This window comes from Peromyscus californicus, unplaced genomic scaffold (assembly GCF_007827085.1).
Source record: "Peromyscus californicus insignis strain IS unplaced genomic scaffold, ASM782708v3 Scaffold_5__1_contigs__length_169319896, whole genome shotgun sequence".
Taxonomy (NCBI): domain Eukaryota; kingdom Metazoa; phylum Chordata; class Mammalia; order Rodentia; family Cricetidae; genus Peromyscus; species Peromyscus californicus.
The window spans coordinates 1,909,336-1,928,702 of NW_026294573.1; the positions used below are offsets into that span (position 1 = coordinate 1,909,336).

The 19,367-nt window shown below is 49.9% G+C and overlaps 1 protein-coding gene across 7 annotated transcripts in view; it reads left to right on the top strand.

The window, feature by feature from the left end:
* The window catches only part of Prdm16 (PR/SET domain 16), a 317,272-nt gene that overhangs the window by 155,676 nt on the left and 142,229 nt on the right, over positions 1–19,367 (top strand). For 4 of the 7 annotated variants that reach the window (XM_052715990.1, XM_052715992.1, XM_052715989.1 and 1 more), the window contains exon 3: positions 6,550–6,597. In XM_052715990.1, coding sequence (XP_052571950.1) covers positions 6,550–6,597 — 48 coding nt within the window. Of the gene's footprint in view, positions 1–6,546; positions 6,598–19,367 lie in introns of all 7 variants that reach the window. The other 3 variants (XM_052715988.1, XM_052715985.1, XM_052715986.1) reach the window with 1 other exon arrangement.

Consider the following 19,367-nt stretch of genomic DNA (forward strand, 5'->3'; position numbering starts at 1 on the left):
AAAAAAATCATTTCTACAGCTCAAACACGGCCAGGCTGATTTTTTTTTCAAATGCAATAAATAAATAAATATGACCCCACTCTCCCAGCTGAGAGCACAGGAGTTTGTGTCAACATGGCCAGATCCTTTGCTCTGGAAGCCAGGACTGGCCTGGGGATTCAGAACATCTCAGGGTTCCCACTAGAACTGCCAATGGGATGTGTCCCAACTCAGCTCTGGCCAACGCTCCAGCTATGGGGAGTGTCCCTCTCCTCGGGAGATCTGGACAGGCATCAGGTGTGGGACCTGTCAGAAGGGAGGGACACATGACTGTTTTCTTCAAAGGTGCCTATCCTGCCCACTCTGTCCCTGCAAAGCCCATATAACACAGAAACAGAGGCCCACACTCCAATGTTCCCTGCCTGACGCCATTTCCTTACCTTTCCTTCTATGTTTTCGACTCCCCCTGTTCTGTTTCCTGGTAATAAAGCCTAGATCAGCTGCCTCTGGGCTTTTACATGAAGGAGTTGTATCCCAGAAAAGCCAGAAGATGACCAGCTGCTGATGCCATCATAGTTACTCTCGATGAGGCTCTTGTGCACCATTTATATTAGGCAAGATGTCATGACTTAAGATGTTGGTATGGGAAGAGAATGGAGAGATGAACATCATTCTTTAAGAACTTCATCTTCAGTTAGTAAAGTACTTGCTGCATAGATATAAGGACTTGAGTTCAGTCTCCCACAACCCACCTAACAACAAAAACATCCATGCATAGTGGTACGTATTTCTAATCCCCATGCTGGGGAGATGGAGACAGGAGGATACCTAGGGCTCCCTGACCAGCCAGTCTAGCTAAATTAGTGAGTTCTAAGCCAATGAGGGATTCTACCAACAGTATGCATTAGCCTCAAAATGCATGCATGCACATGTTCCATTGTCCCAGAAAGAGTTAAGGGTATTCCTCTTCAAAGGCTAGCTGGGTTCTAATCAGGGTAGCCCCATGCAATCCCATTCTTCAGCTTCTGAGCTTATGAGTAGAAAACCCTGCTGTAAGGGTAAGCCTCATAGAGGTCAACACCACTGATGACAGGGAGGTTAATAGCCGCCATCATGTGTCATCTGCTCAGTTTATCCCCCAAACAACCCTGCGTCCCTGAGCCCACAGCCTCCTCCAGTCAGCAAGCAAGGCTCACGCCCAGGATGGGATATCTGGAAATCCCTACCATCACTCCCTTGATAACATCACAAATACTCTGTCTTTCTCCCCACAAAGAAAAGATCTGAGAATCAACTTCCTGAAGGTTCTAGGCTCACACACAAATCCTCAGATCCAGAGAAACTACTTCAAAAACAGATAAGAAAGAAATATGGGCTAGAGAGACATGGGCTGTGTGCAATGATTAGGGGACAGCCCAAAGCAAGCCAGGACCGTGCTCCCCAGTCTGGCTGGGCTGGCTTTCGAGTGGCCTTATGTTGGGGCTCATGTTGGCTCCCTCCCATAGGTCTGCTCCCAGATTCTTTGAAGGGAGAGACGCCTTCTGGGATCCATTTGTGACACCAAACAGAAAGTCGGCCCCCTTGGGGGACATGCCAGAGTTTTGGAGCTGTGAGCCTATGAGATGTCTGTATGTGTGTGTCTACTCTTCACCGACCTCTTGGAGAACAGAGGGTATTTATTTTAAGAGTCAAAAAAGATGTTTTGAGCAACCCCACTTAGCTAAATCCTGGCACCGATACTCGAGAGAGAAGCTAAATGCCGGAGGTCAAACCTCGCTTTTTTGGCTAAAATGTTCAATCAAAACACACCTAATACTTCTGCTGGGGTGCGGGGGAGAAGTTGAGAGCCTGGGGCAGCCACTGCCAGCAGTCAGCAGTGCGTGTGCTGGGGCTGAGCTAACAACATAAAGAGGGTTTTCAGTAAACGGCAGCCCAGCCAGCAAGGAAGCCAAGGCTGAGAGGCTCCGGAGTGTGTCCGGCGGTTTCTCCACCCAAGGTCAGCAGCGGGTGAGGAGGGCCTCATTAAAGATGTTTCTACCTGGCAAGGCTGCTATTAAATCGGAACCCAGCTCAAACCTCCCCTTGCAGGAGGGCTCTGGAAACTCATGAGGTGCCAGCTTCCTCTGAGGGCGTGATGCGCCCTCATCCAGCACTAGTGACTAAGGAAGCCTGTCACGAGGCACTTTCCTGGTCCTCGGCAGCTCACAGTTTCTCAGTGCAAGTTTGCAGCCCCCACAGCCCAGTGAGCATTTGCTCAAAGTGTGTGTGAAGAGGACCAAGGAACAGAGCCCCAGCTCCTGTCCCCAAGGCCGGCCAGGTCCCATGGCCTAGAAAGCACAAGGCTCTGGTTGTTCCCTCTCACTTGGTGACTCTTGAAGAGTTGTGGATGAGGTTGTTGATATCTCTCTGTGTGTCCCCATCTGATAGCAAACTCCAGGATAGGTAGTCACACCACCATGGCTGTGCCGACCCTTCTGGGAATGAAAGGGCCCATATTGACATAGCAGATGGGTTAACTGGGCACTTACCCCACCTGGCTACTTCTTAGCTTCTGATGAGGGTCCTCCTTGGGACCAAACTCATCCACAGGTCTATGGGACACAGTTTCCCTCCCACTGAGTTAAAGAATGACAGGCAGGTTGGGAGAAGTCTGTGTGGCCACACACAGGCTGTCTTGCTAGTGCTGTACATACCAGTTACTCCTATGAATGGGAAGCAGGTTCAGCTCCCCAGAACATTACTGCTGGTTTCTGACTAAGGTGTGGGGCATAAGCTGGTGTGGGTGACGGGAGCCCTGCCTGGGACACCATATTTTGGAGACACTGGTGGCCTCTGCAGCATCTGCAGCCCCCTGATAGAAAGGCCACTATGGTTTCTGGAACCCAGAACCGGCAGTCCCAGCTGTCTTTTCTGTAAGCTGAGACTTCACGCCACCAATCTATCCCCATGTTCTCTCAGTGGGGTCTGGTTCCATTCCACTGGTGGCGATTCATGTTCTGAAGAGTGAGACATGCTTTCAGAATATGGTCTTCAGAGAAGAAACTCCATCTGTGGCCTTCTGACTGACTTGAGACATTTCTATCACAGAGAGGCTTCTAGTCCCCTGCAACCAAGTGACGGGGGGGGGGGGGGGGGGGGGGGGAGGGGAGAAGCCATTCAGCCATTCCTATGTGGTTCTCCCAAATGCAAGCAAGGTGGCCCAGGTGATCAATGCCTTGTAAATGCAGTCATCAGTACTGCTACTTTTCTGTGACCTAGGGCTTTGGAAAGACGTGAAGAGGGCACAGTCCGAGCCACCCAAATCAGAGGAGACACACGCTGCAATAGGAGGTATCCAGAAAGGGTGCGAGGACAGTAGAGAACTGTCCACTCCAGAAGCCATGGATCTGAGGTCCCACAGATCCAGGGTGGCCCCTGTTGATATCCCAAGGGCTCTAATTGGAGACTCTGCAGTCTAGAGATGCAGCGTTGGGGGGAGTTCCCTGAACAACTCTGTTGGGGGTATTGTTATCCCCTCTCCAAAGTGCCGATCATCTGTGCTTAAGAACACAGAGCTGTGGGCATTAGCTTGAGTTGGCTGGAAGATGCCAACCTTTTTCCTGCCAGGAGGAAGGAATTTCTTTAAAAAAAAAAAAAAAATTCCCTCAGAGGCAGCCACATACTCCAGAACGGTGAAAGTGAGCACGAACAGGTGATAAGCCCTTCCCAGGGACCTCTGTTGGCTGCTGATGCCCTTGCAGGCATCTGAAGCTTGACTGAGCACACAGCAGACCAGGCAGGTATGCAAGGGCACAGTTCCTGCCTCGGCCCCACATTTCCTAGTGACACTAGTTGTAGCTTTCACATCAGGAGGCTTAGCTGTGACAGGAACGCTTGGATTCCCAGGGCTGGGGTGGGCGCCCTTTCCAGGACAGCCTCTCTTGTGCAGCAGGAGAGCAGCCAGAAAACCCTCATACCCCGCCTGTGCCCAGCCCTCTCTCCGGTGTCTAGCACTGTGTTGACGTTAGTGTGTTAGTACAAGGTGACTGTGGAATGCCACCAAACAAGCTCCTTAGACTGGTCCTAAAACATCACATGGTCTCCTGTGACCTGTCTGTTGACAGGCTCAGCACACACAGCACATACTCAGGGACTTTTCAGCCGTGTGTGTGTGTGTGTGTGTGTGTGTGTGTGTGTGTGTGTGTGTGTGTGTGTCCATGTGTCCCTGAAGCCTGGGACCCTAGGAAAGGATCCTAATAGGGATGTGGTGACCAAGTAGAGTATCCATCTAGGTCAAGCAGCTCAGAATTCCTCACTGCTGGGTTGCACTAAAGTGATGGAGTTTGGAGACATGCACTAGGTTCAGAGCAGTGTCTGCTCTGTTAAGCATATAGGATACAGTTGGTCTCTATAAGGAGCATCCTTCTGATGACTCCTCACGCCCTGGCTGTGTCTAGTCTTCTCTGTGTAGTGCAAGCATTACTTTCCTGGGGAAAAAATGAAAATACCAATTGTCTCCTGGCTGAAGCCAGACCATTAAAAGACAAGAGAGCTAATGGCCCACAGGACTGGTTCCTTATCCTACCATGGGTGGACAGCAGCACAGATCCACTACGCTGCACATATTTAACCAAGAGATCTCTGTCCCCACTGGGAACAGCATCTAGGGGACAGATTTGGATAGAATGCCCATGTGTCAGGAAGAGACCTACCTCCTTGGGTGATCTTTGCCTCCAGCATGAGTGCAGACTTCTAGGCATTTCTAGGGGTTAGGTGGTCAATCTCACTCTCTCAGGATCCCCTCCACCCTCCCTGGCCCTGCTTTGAGTGAGAAGAGAAGCCATATTTGGGGGGGCGGACAGACAGAAGCACAGCTGTCCACAGCTCAGCTCTGGCTGGCTTCTGCAGCTGGTCATGCGGCAGAATCTAGCCAGGCTGAGCATAGCACGTCATTGGGTCACTGGTGGTGTCTCCTCAAGGCTGGCATGAATCCTGCATGGCATTCACCTAGCCTTGCCTCACTCTCACTTTTCACTTAGAGCCACTTTCCAAACCACACTTTCAGAATTTATTAAAAGAAACATAAAATTCCCAATTGGTTAGAATTCCCAACATTTAGAATATGGCCTCTTGTTATTACAGCTGAGCCAGGCAGAGCCTGTTTGGTGTACCACATTCCCTTGCTGGTCTGTGCGGGCACATATGGGCACCTCAGGGTAGCATGAAGGGGAGGGAGAGAAAGCCCTTGGGCTTGACATCACTCCTCATTTTATTTTTCAAGTGTGATTTTCCATCTTGGTTCCTGTTCTTTTGGAAATGACATTATAATTGACGAACATGAGTCTGTGAGCTGGACTTCCAGTCCAGAAGGGGAAAGTCCAGTTTCTAGTGCTCATTTGTCAGTTTGCTTAGCTTTAGCACTCTGTGTCTGGGCACTTAAGTGCCAACCCTCTAGGCAGGGTTGGTGGTTTTCTGAGAGGAGACGTGGGGTAAAATGCCACAGCTGTACAGATCGGAGCCAAGGAAAGTTGTATGAGAGGTTTTGGGACAAGAGGAGCCAAGGGTGGTGCTTTCCCTCTTCTGCTGCCAGATGTATCTGGAAGATAGAGGGGTGAGGGTCTACTATGGTCCACCAGGCACCTTCATGATATCCAGCACCAAAGCTGAAGAAGGGCCCCCATAGGCTACAAAGAGCCATCTTCCTTACCAAGGCATGTCACATTAATAAGAGCAGGTGACATGCTACCATCTCAGACTTAACATAAGGAGCCCCATGCTTGCTCCCCCCACATCTGCTGTCTCCTAGAACAGAGCTTGAACTCATGGCTTCCTTGAGCTCTGCCTACCAAGCCAAACTGGAATCCCCAGGACAGGACCATGCCTGCGCCTGGAGCAGAGCCGTCTTTTACATATGCTCTGCTGAGTTTTCTGACAGAGCTCCAAGTCTGCGTCACTTTCAGGGTCTGGACTCCCTGCTGGTGGCAACCAAAGGCGGCCTGTCTTAAGATGTGTCAGCCTTCACCCTATTACTAATGGGCCATGGGTTCTCAGCAGAGCAGCACCATCTCTGAAGTGGAATTGTAAAGAACCAACTACGACATTTGCAGGGAGGAAACACCTCTCAGGGGTGTTTTTAGTCCCCAGCAAATGGGGGTCTTCTGTTAGAATAAGGGTACTAAGCACATGATCAAGGACATGCATATTCACTTTGCTCTTGACTGTGGATATGGTATGACTAGCTATATGAGTTTTGGCTTTGACTTTTCCAAAACAATAGATTGTAACCTAGAATTGTAGACCAAGTTAAACCTTTCCTCCTGAGTGTTGCTTTTGGTCAGGATATTTTATCACACGTACATGTACACACACACACACACACACACACACACACACACACACACACACACACACACACACACGCAAAACTAAAAGAGTCCCCAACAAAGAGTTTCCCTTCATTTCTCAGGGAAGCCATGAGATCTTGCCTCTACACTGGCAAGGTGTTGATCTGCCCATGGTTCACAGCCCTCTGCAGCTCGAAGGTGATACCTGTCAGCCACTAACAGCCCTTTCCAATTTGCTTTGCAGCAGATGCTGACGGATACAGAGGTGTCATCCCAGGAGAGCTGCATCAAAAAGGTAGGCAAATGTCATTCCTGCCTTAGTCCCAGTACCCTTTCACATAGACCCTGGTGGGACAGCTATGTGGTTGTTCCTGAGCTACAGAGCAAAGAAGCAGTCTGTGATTAGAGCATTATCTGCACACAGTTATAAATGTGCCATTAGGGGAGACACTCATTTTCACTGTGTAAGTGGTGGGAGGGGGTCACTTCACTAAGCCACCCCAGCTCTTGAGAACAGAGGACAACCCTGGGCCCGTGGGAATGCTGCAGGCCATACAGACACATGGAAACTAAATAAAGACAGGTTGTGTTTATTTAACTGTCTTCACTGAATGCTCACATGAAAAGAATATTGGGGGGCCCCCGCAACGGGCTGCAGATTCAACAGATCCTTTCGCTGCACTCTTAACTCCCAAAGAGGGCTCAAGCGTCGCTTTAAGTAAGCAAAGCATTAAGCAAAAGAAAAGCTTCAACTGGGCATTGTCTACCCCCTTTCTGGCTGATGATGGATCATAGCTGGTCAACAAACACAGCTCTGAAAGACCCAGAGACGGCAAGAGAGCTATGTGGAGGGGAAAATACACATGGCCCAAGGAGACACACACACACACAGCGGTGCGAACACACCTAAGTGTTCACACTGCAATCTACATAGTGGTGAGAAGACGGTCTCCAGTGAGCTCCAGAGCTTTCCTTGAGCTCAGTCACCGGGTGTTGCTCACAACGCATGCGTGCACAGGAAAATGCACATGGTCACACAAGCGTCTTTGTGTTCACTATCTTCCCATAAAATTAAAGCAACACCTCACTGGGCGTCTTTGCCCAGGGACAAAAGTGGGCATGGAGATCCATTCACACATTGCTACCTGGAAGTGGTGGTGGGGTCTCGGCTCAGGCTGCTGGGGAGGCTGCATCAGCACCACACAGTCCACTCAGTGTTGTTCACCCGGAATGTGCACTTGAGGGGTCCTGCTACCCCAGTGAGCAGACAAGCCTGACCTGATGTACACTAAGCTAGACACATGGGCAGAGCTCTCTGCAAGGGCTGGCACCTGTCCTTCTCCCGGGCAAACCTCAGTCAGCATTTTGGTGATGAAGCTGTGACAGTGGCCTTTCCTTTCTCCATCCTTCTACCTTTTAAGGGTACCATGGATCAGATTCTCTCCCTCCTTTTATTCTCTGGATAAATTTATGTTTTTTGAAAGGAAAGGGTGGGGGCTGGAGCAAAATTCTGTGTCTCAAATACTGTGGAAAAGAGAAGCACAGTCCATTCTGTGTCACAAACAGAGCTGGGCAGAGTGGTACTCACAGAGACCACCTTGTTGTCTCTGTGTCTTTGGGTGTGCTGCCCAGCTGGGGTATAATGGTTAAGGCAGGAGATCAAAAGGTCAAGTTCAAATGTAAAGGGCCATGAAAAGGAAAGTGCTGGATGCTTTTGAATGGAAACAAAATCACAGATGACAGGAATGAGCCTGGCTACTCTCCTCTTGCTCTGGGGTGGGAGGTGGGGATGCTGTTTGTGATTTGTACTTTTATTTTTCCTTATAAAGTATGGTTCTGAGAGGTTGTGTCTAACCTGGCCCCAGAACATCCTGAGAGCTGCTTGTGGGGCGGTTGTAAAGTACACCACAACCAGAGACTCACTTGAAGATGCTTGGGGGTCAGAGCTGTCTCGATTGCAGATCCCTGTGACACCCCTGAAGCTGCAGCCAGGCTGAGGGGCTCAGAGAACCAGGGGCCCCAACAGACCAACCTCCATATAGGCTGGAGCATCTTGGAAGCCTGAAGGGGACACGGGTGGCTGTCTGTGTCCCAGCAGGCTTCTCGACGGCCATCCCAGCCTGTTTCCTTCTTCTGCCCTATTGGAGGAAGTTAGAGACTCTTGTCCAAGCTCTATGGTGCTTCTCATGAGGCTGAGGAGCTGCTGCAGCGTACCCCAGGCGCTGCTGAACAGAAGTTTTCCAGCTTTGGCTGAGTTCAGACATCCCTGCTTCTCCAGGATCACTGAACAAGAATTAAAACCTTGTCTTAGGTCTGGACCTGAGTAATGAAAGGTGGAGGGGACTGAACTGAAGGTGGGAATTATAAGTCAGCAGCAAAGGGGGTCTCATGCCAGGGCCTAGGGGCAATAGGGGACACATATGACTTGGAACTTCTGTCTAGGTGGAAGTTTCTGTCTCATTAACAAATGTGTCACTTGATGCTATGGTTAGTATATACTGGTGCCTTTTTTTTTCTCTTTTCCTGAGGCAATGCCACACACACCTGTGTACGTTTGGATTACACAACGACATGCACACTTGTATTAAAAATATGATAGGGAAGTATGGGGCAAAGGGGCGTGTGGATGGCCTTGGGTTGTTGAATTGCCATCATCTCTGAGCTTCATGTATTTCCTGCCCTCCATCTGCTTCTGTGAAATGTAGCAGACTTGATTTAGTTCTTTTGGCCCTTGACACTGATGCAGGAAGGAGACATGGAGGGAGGTTGCTATTCTAAGTATTAAGTCTTGGAGAACGGTTACTACAGAGATAGCGCGTTCTTCTGAATGTATTCAGAATTCATAGTAGGAGCCAGGCAAGCATGGCTACACATGGGACAGCTGTGTCAAGAGTCACATTCAAGACTGTGCAGACCTGCACTGAGCAAAGCCACCACTGGCTCAGTCAGTCCCCCCAATCTGCTCCCCTTTGTCCCTCACTGGACCTAGTCTCCTGCTCACCCCATTCACCCCTCTGTCTCTTAACTCCCAGCATCCCTCTGGACTCCGTTGTCCCTAACATTTCCATCTCTTGTGGCCACATGCCCCCAGCTTCTGTGCCTGTGTTCCAAACCTCAAACACCTAAATCCTGGTGCCATCTCTGCCCCTGTCCTTCATGCCCTCGGGGCACATCACTTGAGCTTCCCCAGAAGTCACTTCAGCTGTGGTCAGACCCAGTCAAGCTTCTTCCCACAGTGGAACCCAGGACCTCTGGGGCTGCCCCTCTGCTGGCGACTCTATTTAGTCTGTTTACTTAGAGGGAAGCCCGGGGCTCCTGGAGAGCAAACATCTGCGGGAGATAATCTAGCGAGCTGTCCATCCATCACTCGGCTGCGCGGCTCCCTGGAGAGCACGTCGGAGCCCGTAATAAAAAGGCCGGGAGAAGAGGCTTTGGGGAGGAATAAAGAGCCGTGTTAAGGGCTCGCAGAAAATGAATGGAAGACATTATTAAGGCTCAATGGCCGCCTTATCAAAATCCAATAGGATAGACATTTGGCAAAGGCTTAAATTTATTCTTTGACTTTCTGGAGGGCTTGAATTTATCTGTTAACAAGAGTGTAGTCCACCCGGGGAGATGGTATCGGGCGAAGGAATTTTGATTCAATCTCTTCAGTGATATGAAAAGGGAAACACAGGGCCCCACGGCCTTTCCCTTTGTCCCACTTTATCTTGTTTTCTTTCTGCATCTTGCAAAGGAAGGAGGTGTTAATACAGGGCAACTGGGAGAAAACACAAATGAAAGGAAGTGACCTTTTTCTCTGGTATTTTTATTTCCGCCTTTCCTCCCTTTCTCTGCTCCCTCTCCGCCCCCAAATAAAGAAATCGGGGATTTGTACCATTATAACTGGGACTCAGGGCCTGGAAAGGTTCCTGTCTGGAAGGGCCCAGCCAGCACTCCTGGGCCATGGCGGGAGGCACAGAAAGGGTAAAGAATTAATAGAGAGGGTCAGCGATGGGTCCATAAATCTCTTCCAGTTATTATTTCGTACAAAATGCTACAGGTCATAAAAGCCACCTGATAGCTCTCAAGTGGTCCAAACAGGATGATTGACTGATGATTATGAAAATCTGTGAAATGATTATTTGGGTGTTAGAAGCATAGTCTTTCCCACTGGCTTGGGGACCTTTTTCCCATCGTATGGTCCTGGATGAGCTGCCCCTGGTGACCGGAAGCCCAGAGGCCTCAGGACTTGTGAAGGATGACTGGAGCCAGGAGTGTGAACTCAGCCTGCTGAGGAAGTGAGACCCGAGGCAACTAGGCAACTACCAAGTGGCTTTTGTGAAGCAATTATTTGGATGTCACACACCCTGAGATCTAAACCTGGCCACAACCGAACGAGCTGTTTGCCTCTGCAGACGGTTCTTCACAAGAGCTGTGCGGCCAGGGATTGGTTTATATTGTTCCTGTGTAGCTGGAGGGTGAGGCAGTGGGCAGACACACACTGGTGCTGTGCAACGAGGCACTGACCCGCAGGTCAGGATCTGGCTGGGATTTATTGGAACCGGAAGGCTCTCCACCACCACCCATAGCTTGGCTGAGGGCTGTGTCACTGAGGTGAGCTTAGGAACCTCTTCCTCTCCAGCCCTTACCAGACAGCTGGCCACAGTCAGAGCCCATCAAAGTACATAACTGTACTGCATTTTCCCTACAGACTCTTTATTAAAAAACAAAAACAAAAACAAAAACCCTAAAACCAAAAACCAAAAAAACCAACAACAAAAAATCACTGCTAACACAACAAAGGCTGGGATTGAAATTATTAATTTGCATGTGGGATCAGTTATGTCTTTATGAAACTAAAGTGTGTTTAGCTGCCCCGGAGACAGCCCCGAGTTGATTTTGATAATCTCGGGCTGAATAGACTTGCCTCGTTGCAGTAAGCCGGGGACAAAAGGCTGGACAGTGGTTGAAAGCCCTTTGAGGACATGTCTCTCTTTCCATTGTTCTGGGGTTGCTGATAAAAGAACCGGGAGTCCATTAATTCAGTGAATGAACATATAGCAAAGTCAGTCCCCTCTTGAGAACAATAATGTTGAGGTCAGCTTCAGTTGCCATGGAAACTAAGTACTCCTAAGAAGTTTGCATCCTTGATTTTGCTGAATCAAAGGCTGCAAAGTGAAGAGGTGTAACAGGGCCACCGAGACAGCAGAAAGTCGGGAAGTGCTGCCTCCAAGGGTCCCCGTCTCCTGAGGGGGCTGGGCCACTGGCCTTGGGACCCTCAGGGGCTCTCTGAAACCAGCCTACTTGTCTGGCTTCTTCCCTCACCCCTTCCCGCAGGACAGAGGATGCTGCTTTCACAACTTGAGACTTGTCCAGAAAGGCCCCTTCCAGAACTCTCTCCAGTGACAGGCAGAAAACAGTCTGGGGGAGGGGCTGCCTTAGAAGCTCTAGCCACCCCCATCGAGGGCAGCTTGGGGCCCCAACTGGACTCTGACCTCACCCCCTTGCAGCACCTGAACTAGCTTCTTAGGGCAGGGCCTCGAACTGTGGCCCCTTTGTGAGATGATAAGGGTGACTAATGGCCCGTTAGCGTGGCCTCAGTGAGTTATGGGCAGCCCCCAGCTTGGTGATGATTGTGTAAATGTACTCCTGGGTGGAGGTGAGGCTGATCCCCCCACCACAACCCCACCCCCACTAGAGGCTCCCTTAAATCAGCTTGAACCATCAGATTAGGTGGGCAGAGGTGCAGCTAATTAATTTCCTGGCGGTAATTTATTACCTGCTCCCGTGGGTGTTGTCTCCAGGGCCCTGCATGTCGGATGAAGGCTGAGACAGCACTCAGCCAACTGGAGGAGGCTTGGAGGTACACGGGGTTGGGCAGGTCGGGGGACTGTGTTCATTTTTCCCTTTGTGTGAGAAATAAGTCAGATTTTGCTTTCTCAGAAACCTCTTACGTGGCGTCCACAAAGGATCTCTGGGAAAGTCTCTAGGTAAAGATCCTGGAGGAGGCCAGGAGTAGGAAGCTGGCTGGCCCTACCCTCTCCTGGGTTTCAAGCAGGGAAGGAGAGCAGATGCCCCTGGGGACCCTTCTCTGGCATCAGAAACTGTCAGCAGAGGCCCCTTCCCCTGGAGGCCTAGAGTAGGAACCATCATCCTCGCCCGTCCCCACGCAGGAACCAGGCCCTGCTCTTACTTTGAACTTTGAAGTTGTGACCACATTGTCCTCCCCTGAAAATACATAATTATAGGCCCAGTGTTCTACAAGGTCCAGGGATTAAGTCAGGTGTGGAGGGAGCAGCCGGCACGGTTCTAGAGTGGACAGACTGGGAGGTTGGAACCATGGCAGCTCCTCACTAGAGGTGAGAAAGCAAGGGCTTGCTTGTCTGAACTCAGGCTGTGAGCATTGGGCCTCTTAGAACGCCTCTGTCTCCAGGACAGAGTCTCCCCATCTTCAGCACAGAATTCACAGTGACCTGCCGTCCCATCCTCACAACAAGCCAGCAGCATCTATGGGCACACAGGTGACCCTTGTGGGGTTCTCAGACCCTGTCACTGTCACCAAGCAGCCCTTGCCAGAGAGCACCGGGGAACACGGCCAAGTGAGACGGCCTCTCCTCCCGTACCCAGATCTGAACAGGATTTATTGGCCGCATTACTGGCTTTATAGGAGCCAGATGGAGGCGTCAATAAAGGCGGTCTGTAATCTTCAGGTGGGTGCAATATTGAGTTAATTAAATTGTGCCACACTATTAGGAGAGAAATATATATCAGCTGGAGGTTTGCTTTAGCATCTTCTGCCCTAAACACACAAATACGGACTCAGCCAAGTCCAGAGTCATAAGCCTAGATGAGGAGAGTCAGCTGTGGCCTTCAGCCGTCCAGGCACCTGCTCCATTGCACTGCCTGATACGAAGACGCTCCAGGTTCTGGGCAGACGGGCACCACGTGGCTGGCATAGCTGAGCAAGGATGGTTATCAGCTTGGGCACCACAGATGCCTTGAACACTTCCCTGCAGCCCATCATTTTGCCTATGCCATGCTGTCTGACATCCCTGCATTCTTGGAAGAACGTCTTACAGCAGGATACAGAAGTTGAGTCTGTTTCCTCCTTATGGAGCAGGTTAAGCTTCTCGGCACTGCAGAAAACAGGTTCTGGGGTCCATTGAGAGCATCAGAAGCCACACTCGCCTGCATTTGTTTGTTTAGGGCAGAACCTCCTTAGAGCTTTGTCTCCGGGTAGGATTCAGGTGGACCCTGGAATCTTGGAGTAGAAAGAAGAGGAGGAGGCTTCCCAGGACAAGAGCTGCCTGGTTGGTTGGAGTTCTCCGGAGGAGACAGGCCGTTGTGGAAGGCCGTGTCATCCCTTCAGTTCTAGGAAACCACCTGTTGCAAAAGAGGAGAGCTGTACTAGGTGCAGGGAGGGTAGCCAGGGGGTGGGGGCTGCCCAGTCCTGAGAGAAGGCACTGACATCCCAAGAGTACTTTTGCTTGCTGATTCCTCTAAGGTAGTGGTTCTCAACCTTCCTAATGCTGCGACCTTTTCATATGGTTCCTCATGTTGTGGTGACCCCAACCATAAAGTTATTTTGCTGCTATTTCATAACTAGTTTTGCTGCTGTTATGAATCATATTGTAAATATCTGATATGCAGGATATCTGATATGTGACCCCAAAGGGGCCATGACCCACAGATTGAGAACCACTAATGTATGGAGTGGGTAACACTGACTCCTGCATCCACTATTAATACTCCTGCTCTGAGGGTTCCCATGTGTAGCTGCCACAGCTGTCCCAGAGTCTAAGCCCTAACTTGTGGATCACATTTGTGATTTTCCTGGGCCACAGCAGTGGCAGGAAAGGGAAGGGCAGACAGGCATGATGTGTTCCAGCTCCCTGGCCCCCTCAAGGTGTTGTGTTCCAGGTGCCATACAAACTCATTCATGGCATCTACACTTGTGTTGGCCACTTACAGAATGGGAGCCTTGTGACATGTTTACTGTCACCCTGTAGACATCTTTAACCTCGCTTTACCAGAGGGCAGGGAGACAGGGCAGCACAGGAGCCAATGCAACACTGTCAGATGCTAGCCAGGAGCCAGGTTGTAGCAAGGACTCTTAGATGTGTGTCAGACGGTTCCACAGGCTCCAGTATTGCTCTGTAGGCATGATGTGAGGCCGGTTTGGGCCCTTCCACAGCCAAAGCCAGAGTGGTTGGTTGTGCACTATAGACCTAGCTGAGTTCAGCACCTGGCAAGCTTGAGTGAGCTGGAGTCATTGAAAGTACTTGTATTGGTAAGTTATTGTCATGATGATGCTAGATGACAAAGCGTTTTAGGAACCGGTGACTTGAAAGCCTCCCTGACTCACTCAAGCAGACAAGCCAGGATGCCTTGGATATGGCATCGGTAGAGCATGACTCTCCTCTGATGGCCGGACCCAGTAGGATATGAATATCCATTGTTGGTTGTCTGCTGTGTATGATTCTGGGGCTCGGGGGTGGAGAGGAAGAAGTAGCTAGGCTCTGTGTCAGAGCACAGAAAGAGCATCTGGCTACTTCTGCCCACACTAGCCCCAGCCAGCAGGACACCAGGGAGATGAGCACTGCCTCTCTTATGTATGCCATAGAAATGGATGGGATGCTCTCTGGAGGAGGTGGTATTTGGGCTGACATCTGGCTAGTTTGCAGGTCACGAGCTAGGGCACTGGTCATCCTTCTGGATCTGTTGAGAATGAAACCCAAGGCAAATCCTATGCATCCCATGCAGAGACAGGATGAAGCACACACAGCCTTCCTTTCCCCCACATGTCCCTGCTGGGCTCAGGTCGACCTGTGTGTATGCCTAACCTTGAGAGCAACTGTCTTAGGTGGAGACTCAGGACTTCTCCAAACCTTGTAGGGGAAATGGGCTACTTGCTTCAGGAGATGCCAAGTGTATCTTAGTGATGTCCCAGGGCCTTTTGCTGGGAAAGCATGTGCCTGGGGCTGGGAAAGAAGGGACCTAGGGTGGCTCCTGGCTGATTGTCATTGACTAATGGTTGCAAGTTTGGATAGCGGAGTATATAAACCAAACCAACCAACTCAGTGGTCACTGCCCCCAAAGTATCATCTAGATAGCTTGACATCAAAAACAAGGCTTGCAAGTCAAAGAATGGAAACAGAAAGAACAAATAGAAATCTCAAATGCATGTGGACCTGTGAGTGGAGCCATCAGCAGATGAACGCATGGCAGGATCCATATCTGTGACACTGGGCTTCACTAGAAAAGGGCCAGGGTACACAGGTTGGCCAGAGCTAGGGGCTACTCTCTAGGAGTGTGACAAGAGATGCCAGGCCATGTCCATCTGTTCAAACCCAGAGAAGGCTCTACTCAGAGTTAGCCCTAGTGTAAGCCTGAATTCGGGCCAATTACAATGTATCAATGTTGGCTTATTAACTGTAACAAATATGACTGTAACTTCTAACAGGGACAGTGTGTTAACTGTCAAGGAGCCCTGGTGGGGACTGGAGGGGAGCCGTGTGGAGCTCTGTCACTCATATTTCCATATACCAAAACTTGTTAGGAAAAGGAGTCTTTATTTTATTTGTTGTTGTTGTTTCAAGACAGGGTTTCTCTGTGTAGCCCTGGCTGTCCTGGAACTTGCTCTGTAGACCAGGGTGGCCTTGAACTCAGACATCTGCCTGCCTCTGTCTCCCAAGTGGTGGGATTAAAGGCATGTGCCACCACTGCCTGGCTTTTTTAAAAGTTTTAAGAGCTGGGGGAGATGGCTATGTCAGTAAGGTTCTGGATGTGCAAGCATGAAGATTTGAATTCAGATCCCTAAAACAAAAGCCAGTTTGGAAACATGTGCCTATATAATCCCAGCACTGGGTAGGTAGAGACAGGAGGATCCCTAGAGTCAACTGGCTGGCCATCTTAGCCAATTGGTGAACTCCAGGTTCAGTGAGGGATGCTGGGCTGGTTAGAAAGATACCTGATGTTAACCTCTGACTTCCACATGCATGTACACACATACAAAGATTTTGAAAAAGTGGCACATTATACCCAGGTGTGAAACACACACACACACACACACACACACACACACACACACACACACACACACACACGCAGATGTACATGTATGAGGAGGCTAGAAGGAAATGTACACAATGTCGGGCTGCTTCCTGGTGATATAATAAGGATTGTTTTAAATTATAATTTCATGAGGTGTGCTGCAATTGCTGATACGTTAGGTCATGTATTGTGTGTCACACACTGCTGACCACAGCAGCATGACCCAGGGCGGGCATACTTGGCACTGGTGGTGATGGTCATTTGGCTTGGCTTTCAGAGTTCAAAATTTTCGTGTTCAAAAGTTCTGTCTTGCCTTCAAATGAGGCCTGGATATTGGGTGACATTCTGCCAGCTGGGGCTAGATGGAGACACTTTGTGTAGGGGTATAGGAAACTCCTAGGTCAGTCAGACAGTCTCTACAGCCATGCCCCATAGAGCTCTTTGCCTCCCATCCCATAATCAGAAAGTTCTAGAGCCATCTTGGGTTCCGAGTCACACTGGGTTTACTGAGAAAATAAAACTTTCTGGTACTTTGTAAGGTTCCGGAGTTTTGAAGGCTGCCATTGTGTGTGACAGCTCTTCTAGACAGGCTCTCACAGAGAATTCCTTGAATGCTGGAGTTTCACAGCCTGCAAAGTCCAGCTTTGCTTCCTTCCCTGACAAGCGCTTGGTAAGCACCTACTGTGGGGGATAGGGAGCTGTCCGGGGTGCTGATTTGCCAAGGTTCTCCCCTCCTGGAGTTGGGGTCTTGAGAACCCAGTCCTGTACACAGAGGGCCGCTGCTTTTCTCCGTCTTCTGTTACACCCCATTTCAAGTTGAATATACCCTATGGGGACACATTTCCAAGACCCTCCTGAGCTGTTTGCTTTGTGCTATTTTTAATTTCGATTTTTCCCTTTTTAATTTTTGAAATTTATGTGTTTTAAGAATTTTGCATGTGAGTACTGTACTTTGATTGGTCTCCTCAACCTCTCCTCCATCCAGCTCTTCCTGTGACCTTACCACTTCTCAGATTCATGGCTACTTACCCTCTGATTGTAATCGTTACATATACATGTGCATAAGTTGGAAAATACAACTGCTAAGATCATTCAGTGTTGCTCATGTGTCTTTAGGGTCAACCTCTTAGGATTGGCTAACCTATCATGGGACTCACCCCTGAAGAAGACTGATTCTCTTTCTTCAGCAACCATTAACTGCCTGTAGCTCTCTTAGAGGCGAGGCCCCATACCATGTCAACTGCTGCTGTTGTTTTTTCTGTCTTGTTTAAGCAACCACATTGTTGAAAATTCTTGAGTGCAGCTTCCCTCTCGTATATAGAAAACACAATCTCAAGCAGACACCTGGGTCTTGCACTCTCTCTGCCCCTCTCCTGTGATGTCCTCTGAGCCTTACGTGTACTGTGGGGCCCGTGTTGTAGATGCATTGATTGGGTTGGGCATGCCACAGTCAATTGTTGTGTGCACTTTGATCAATTACGATTCTAAAATGGCCTTTATCTACTGCAATCTTTTTTAAATTTTAAATCTATTTTAAAATTGCATTTTAGTGTGTGTGTGTGTGTGTGTGTGTGTGTGTGTGTGAGAGAGAGAGAGAGAGAGAGAGAGAGAGAGAGAGAGAGAGAGAGAGAGAGAGAGAGCACACACACACTCATAAGCATGTGTGTTCCATCGCTATGGGGGATGTCAGAGGATAACTTTAGGGGTTTGGTTCTCTCTCTCTCCACCATATGGGTCCTAGGGATCCAACTTAGTTGTCAGGCTTAGCAATAAGCATCTTTCCTGCTAAAACAACTTGCTGGCCCTGCTCTGTACTTTTGAGGCAGAAGTGTCCCACCTGCAGATGGGTTGGGCTGTGCCCCTGGGCACCAGTGAGCCAGGAGGCCCAGCCTGCCTGGGCAGCTCCTTTTCCTCCACCGTGTACAGGGAGGAACTGCAAGGATAACAAATTGGTTTTGGTAAGAGGGAGCGCAGTTCTTAATTTAACAGATTCAGCATGATGTGCCATTTTCTTATTTAATACTCTTTCTTTCTCTGACGGATACCCTCTCTCTGCCTTGGCCTCTTTGTATGCTAACAGGATTCGTTATCCCCCTGACACCCACGTCCATCAGCCTACTGCGCCCGGCAAACAACAGCTTCTTCTCACCCAGTTAGCAAGATGTTGCTCCAGTGTGCTGTTGATAAATGAAGTCATAAAAAGCAAGATGTATTATTTTATGTTGGAGCCTCGGCTCTGTTATTTCTGAGCAATGGCTGAGACCTGGAGGATTAGCCTCAGAAATGTTTGCGTTGTCGGGGACAGAAAATTATCACCCAGACAGAGTCTGGCACAGTGTTCATCACAGACCAGTGGGGTGTGGGGGGCTCAAAGGCTACAGAGTCTACTTCACAATACTCACAGGGTGAGGAGGGAAGGGGCTCCTGTGCTTGCAGCGTTTACTTAGAAGGTCCAGAGAGCCATGGCCAGGCCAGGCCAGGGCTTCCTTCTAGCCCTCCAAACTGGGGACTCTGGGTTCCTAAGGCCCTGAAAGGGCAGATAATTATCGGAAGAGAATCTGAAGCATGGGCACCCCAGAGAGCTGTAAAAATAAATCGAGGAGGAGGAGGAGGGATCTGAATAGCTTTCCTCCCTTTGTACTTCTGTTTTGGACAAGCAGTGCAGAGGCAGGAGTGAGGAGAACTGGTGGAAGAGAACATCAAATTAGACCTCAGAGGGAGCAGGATTGGCGGCCGCCTGGGGTGGGGAAGGGCTGGGGGCGTGGAGCACCTCTGTCCCATGGCTGCCCATGTGCAGCTCCCAGGAGACAGAACTGGCTCCAGGGAAGACCCCGTCCCTCCCTGCTCAGCTCACCTGAGGAGGCCCAGGGCAGGTCTAAAGGAGAAGGTCTGCTGCTGGGGGTGGCAGGTGGCACAGCCGAGACTCTGCAATGGCTGTGCCAGGGTAGGGTTTGCCTTTCTATTGGCAGTCACCCATGGTGGCTCTGAGACTGTGGTGGCAGAAGCCAACATGCCTGTTCTCAGGCCACA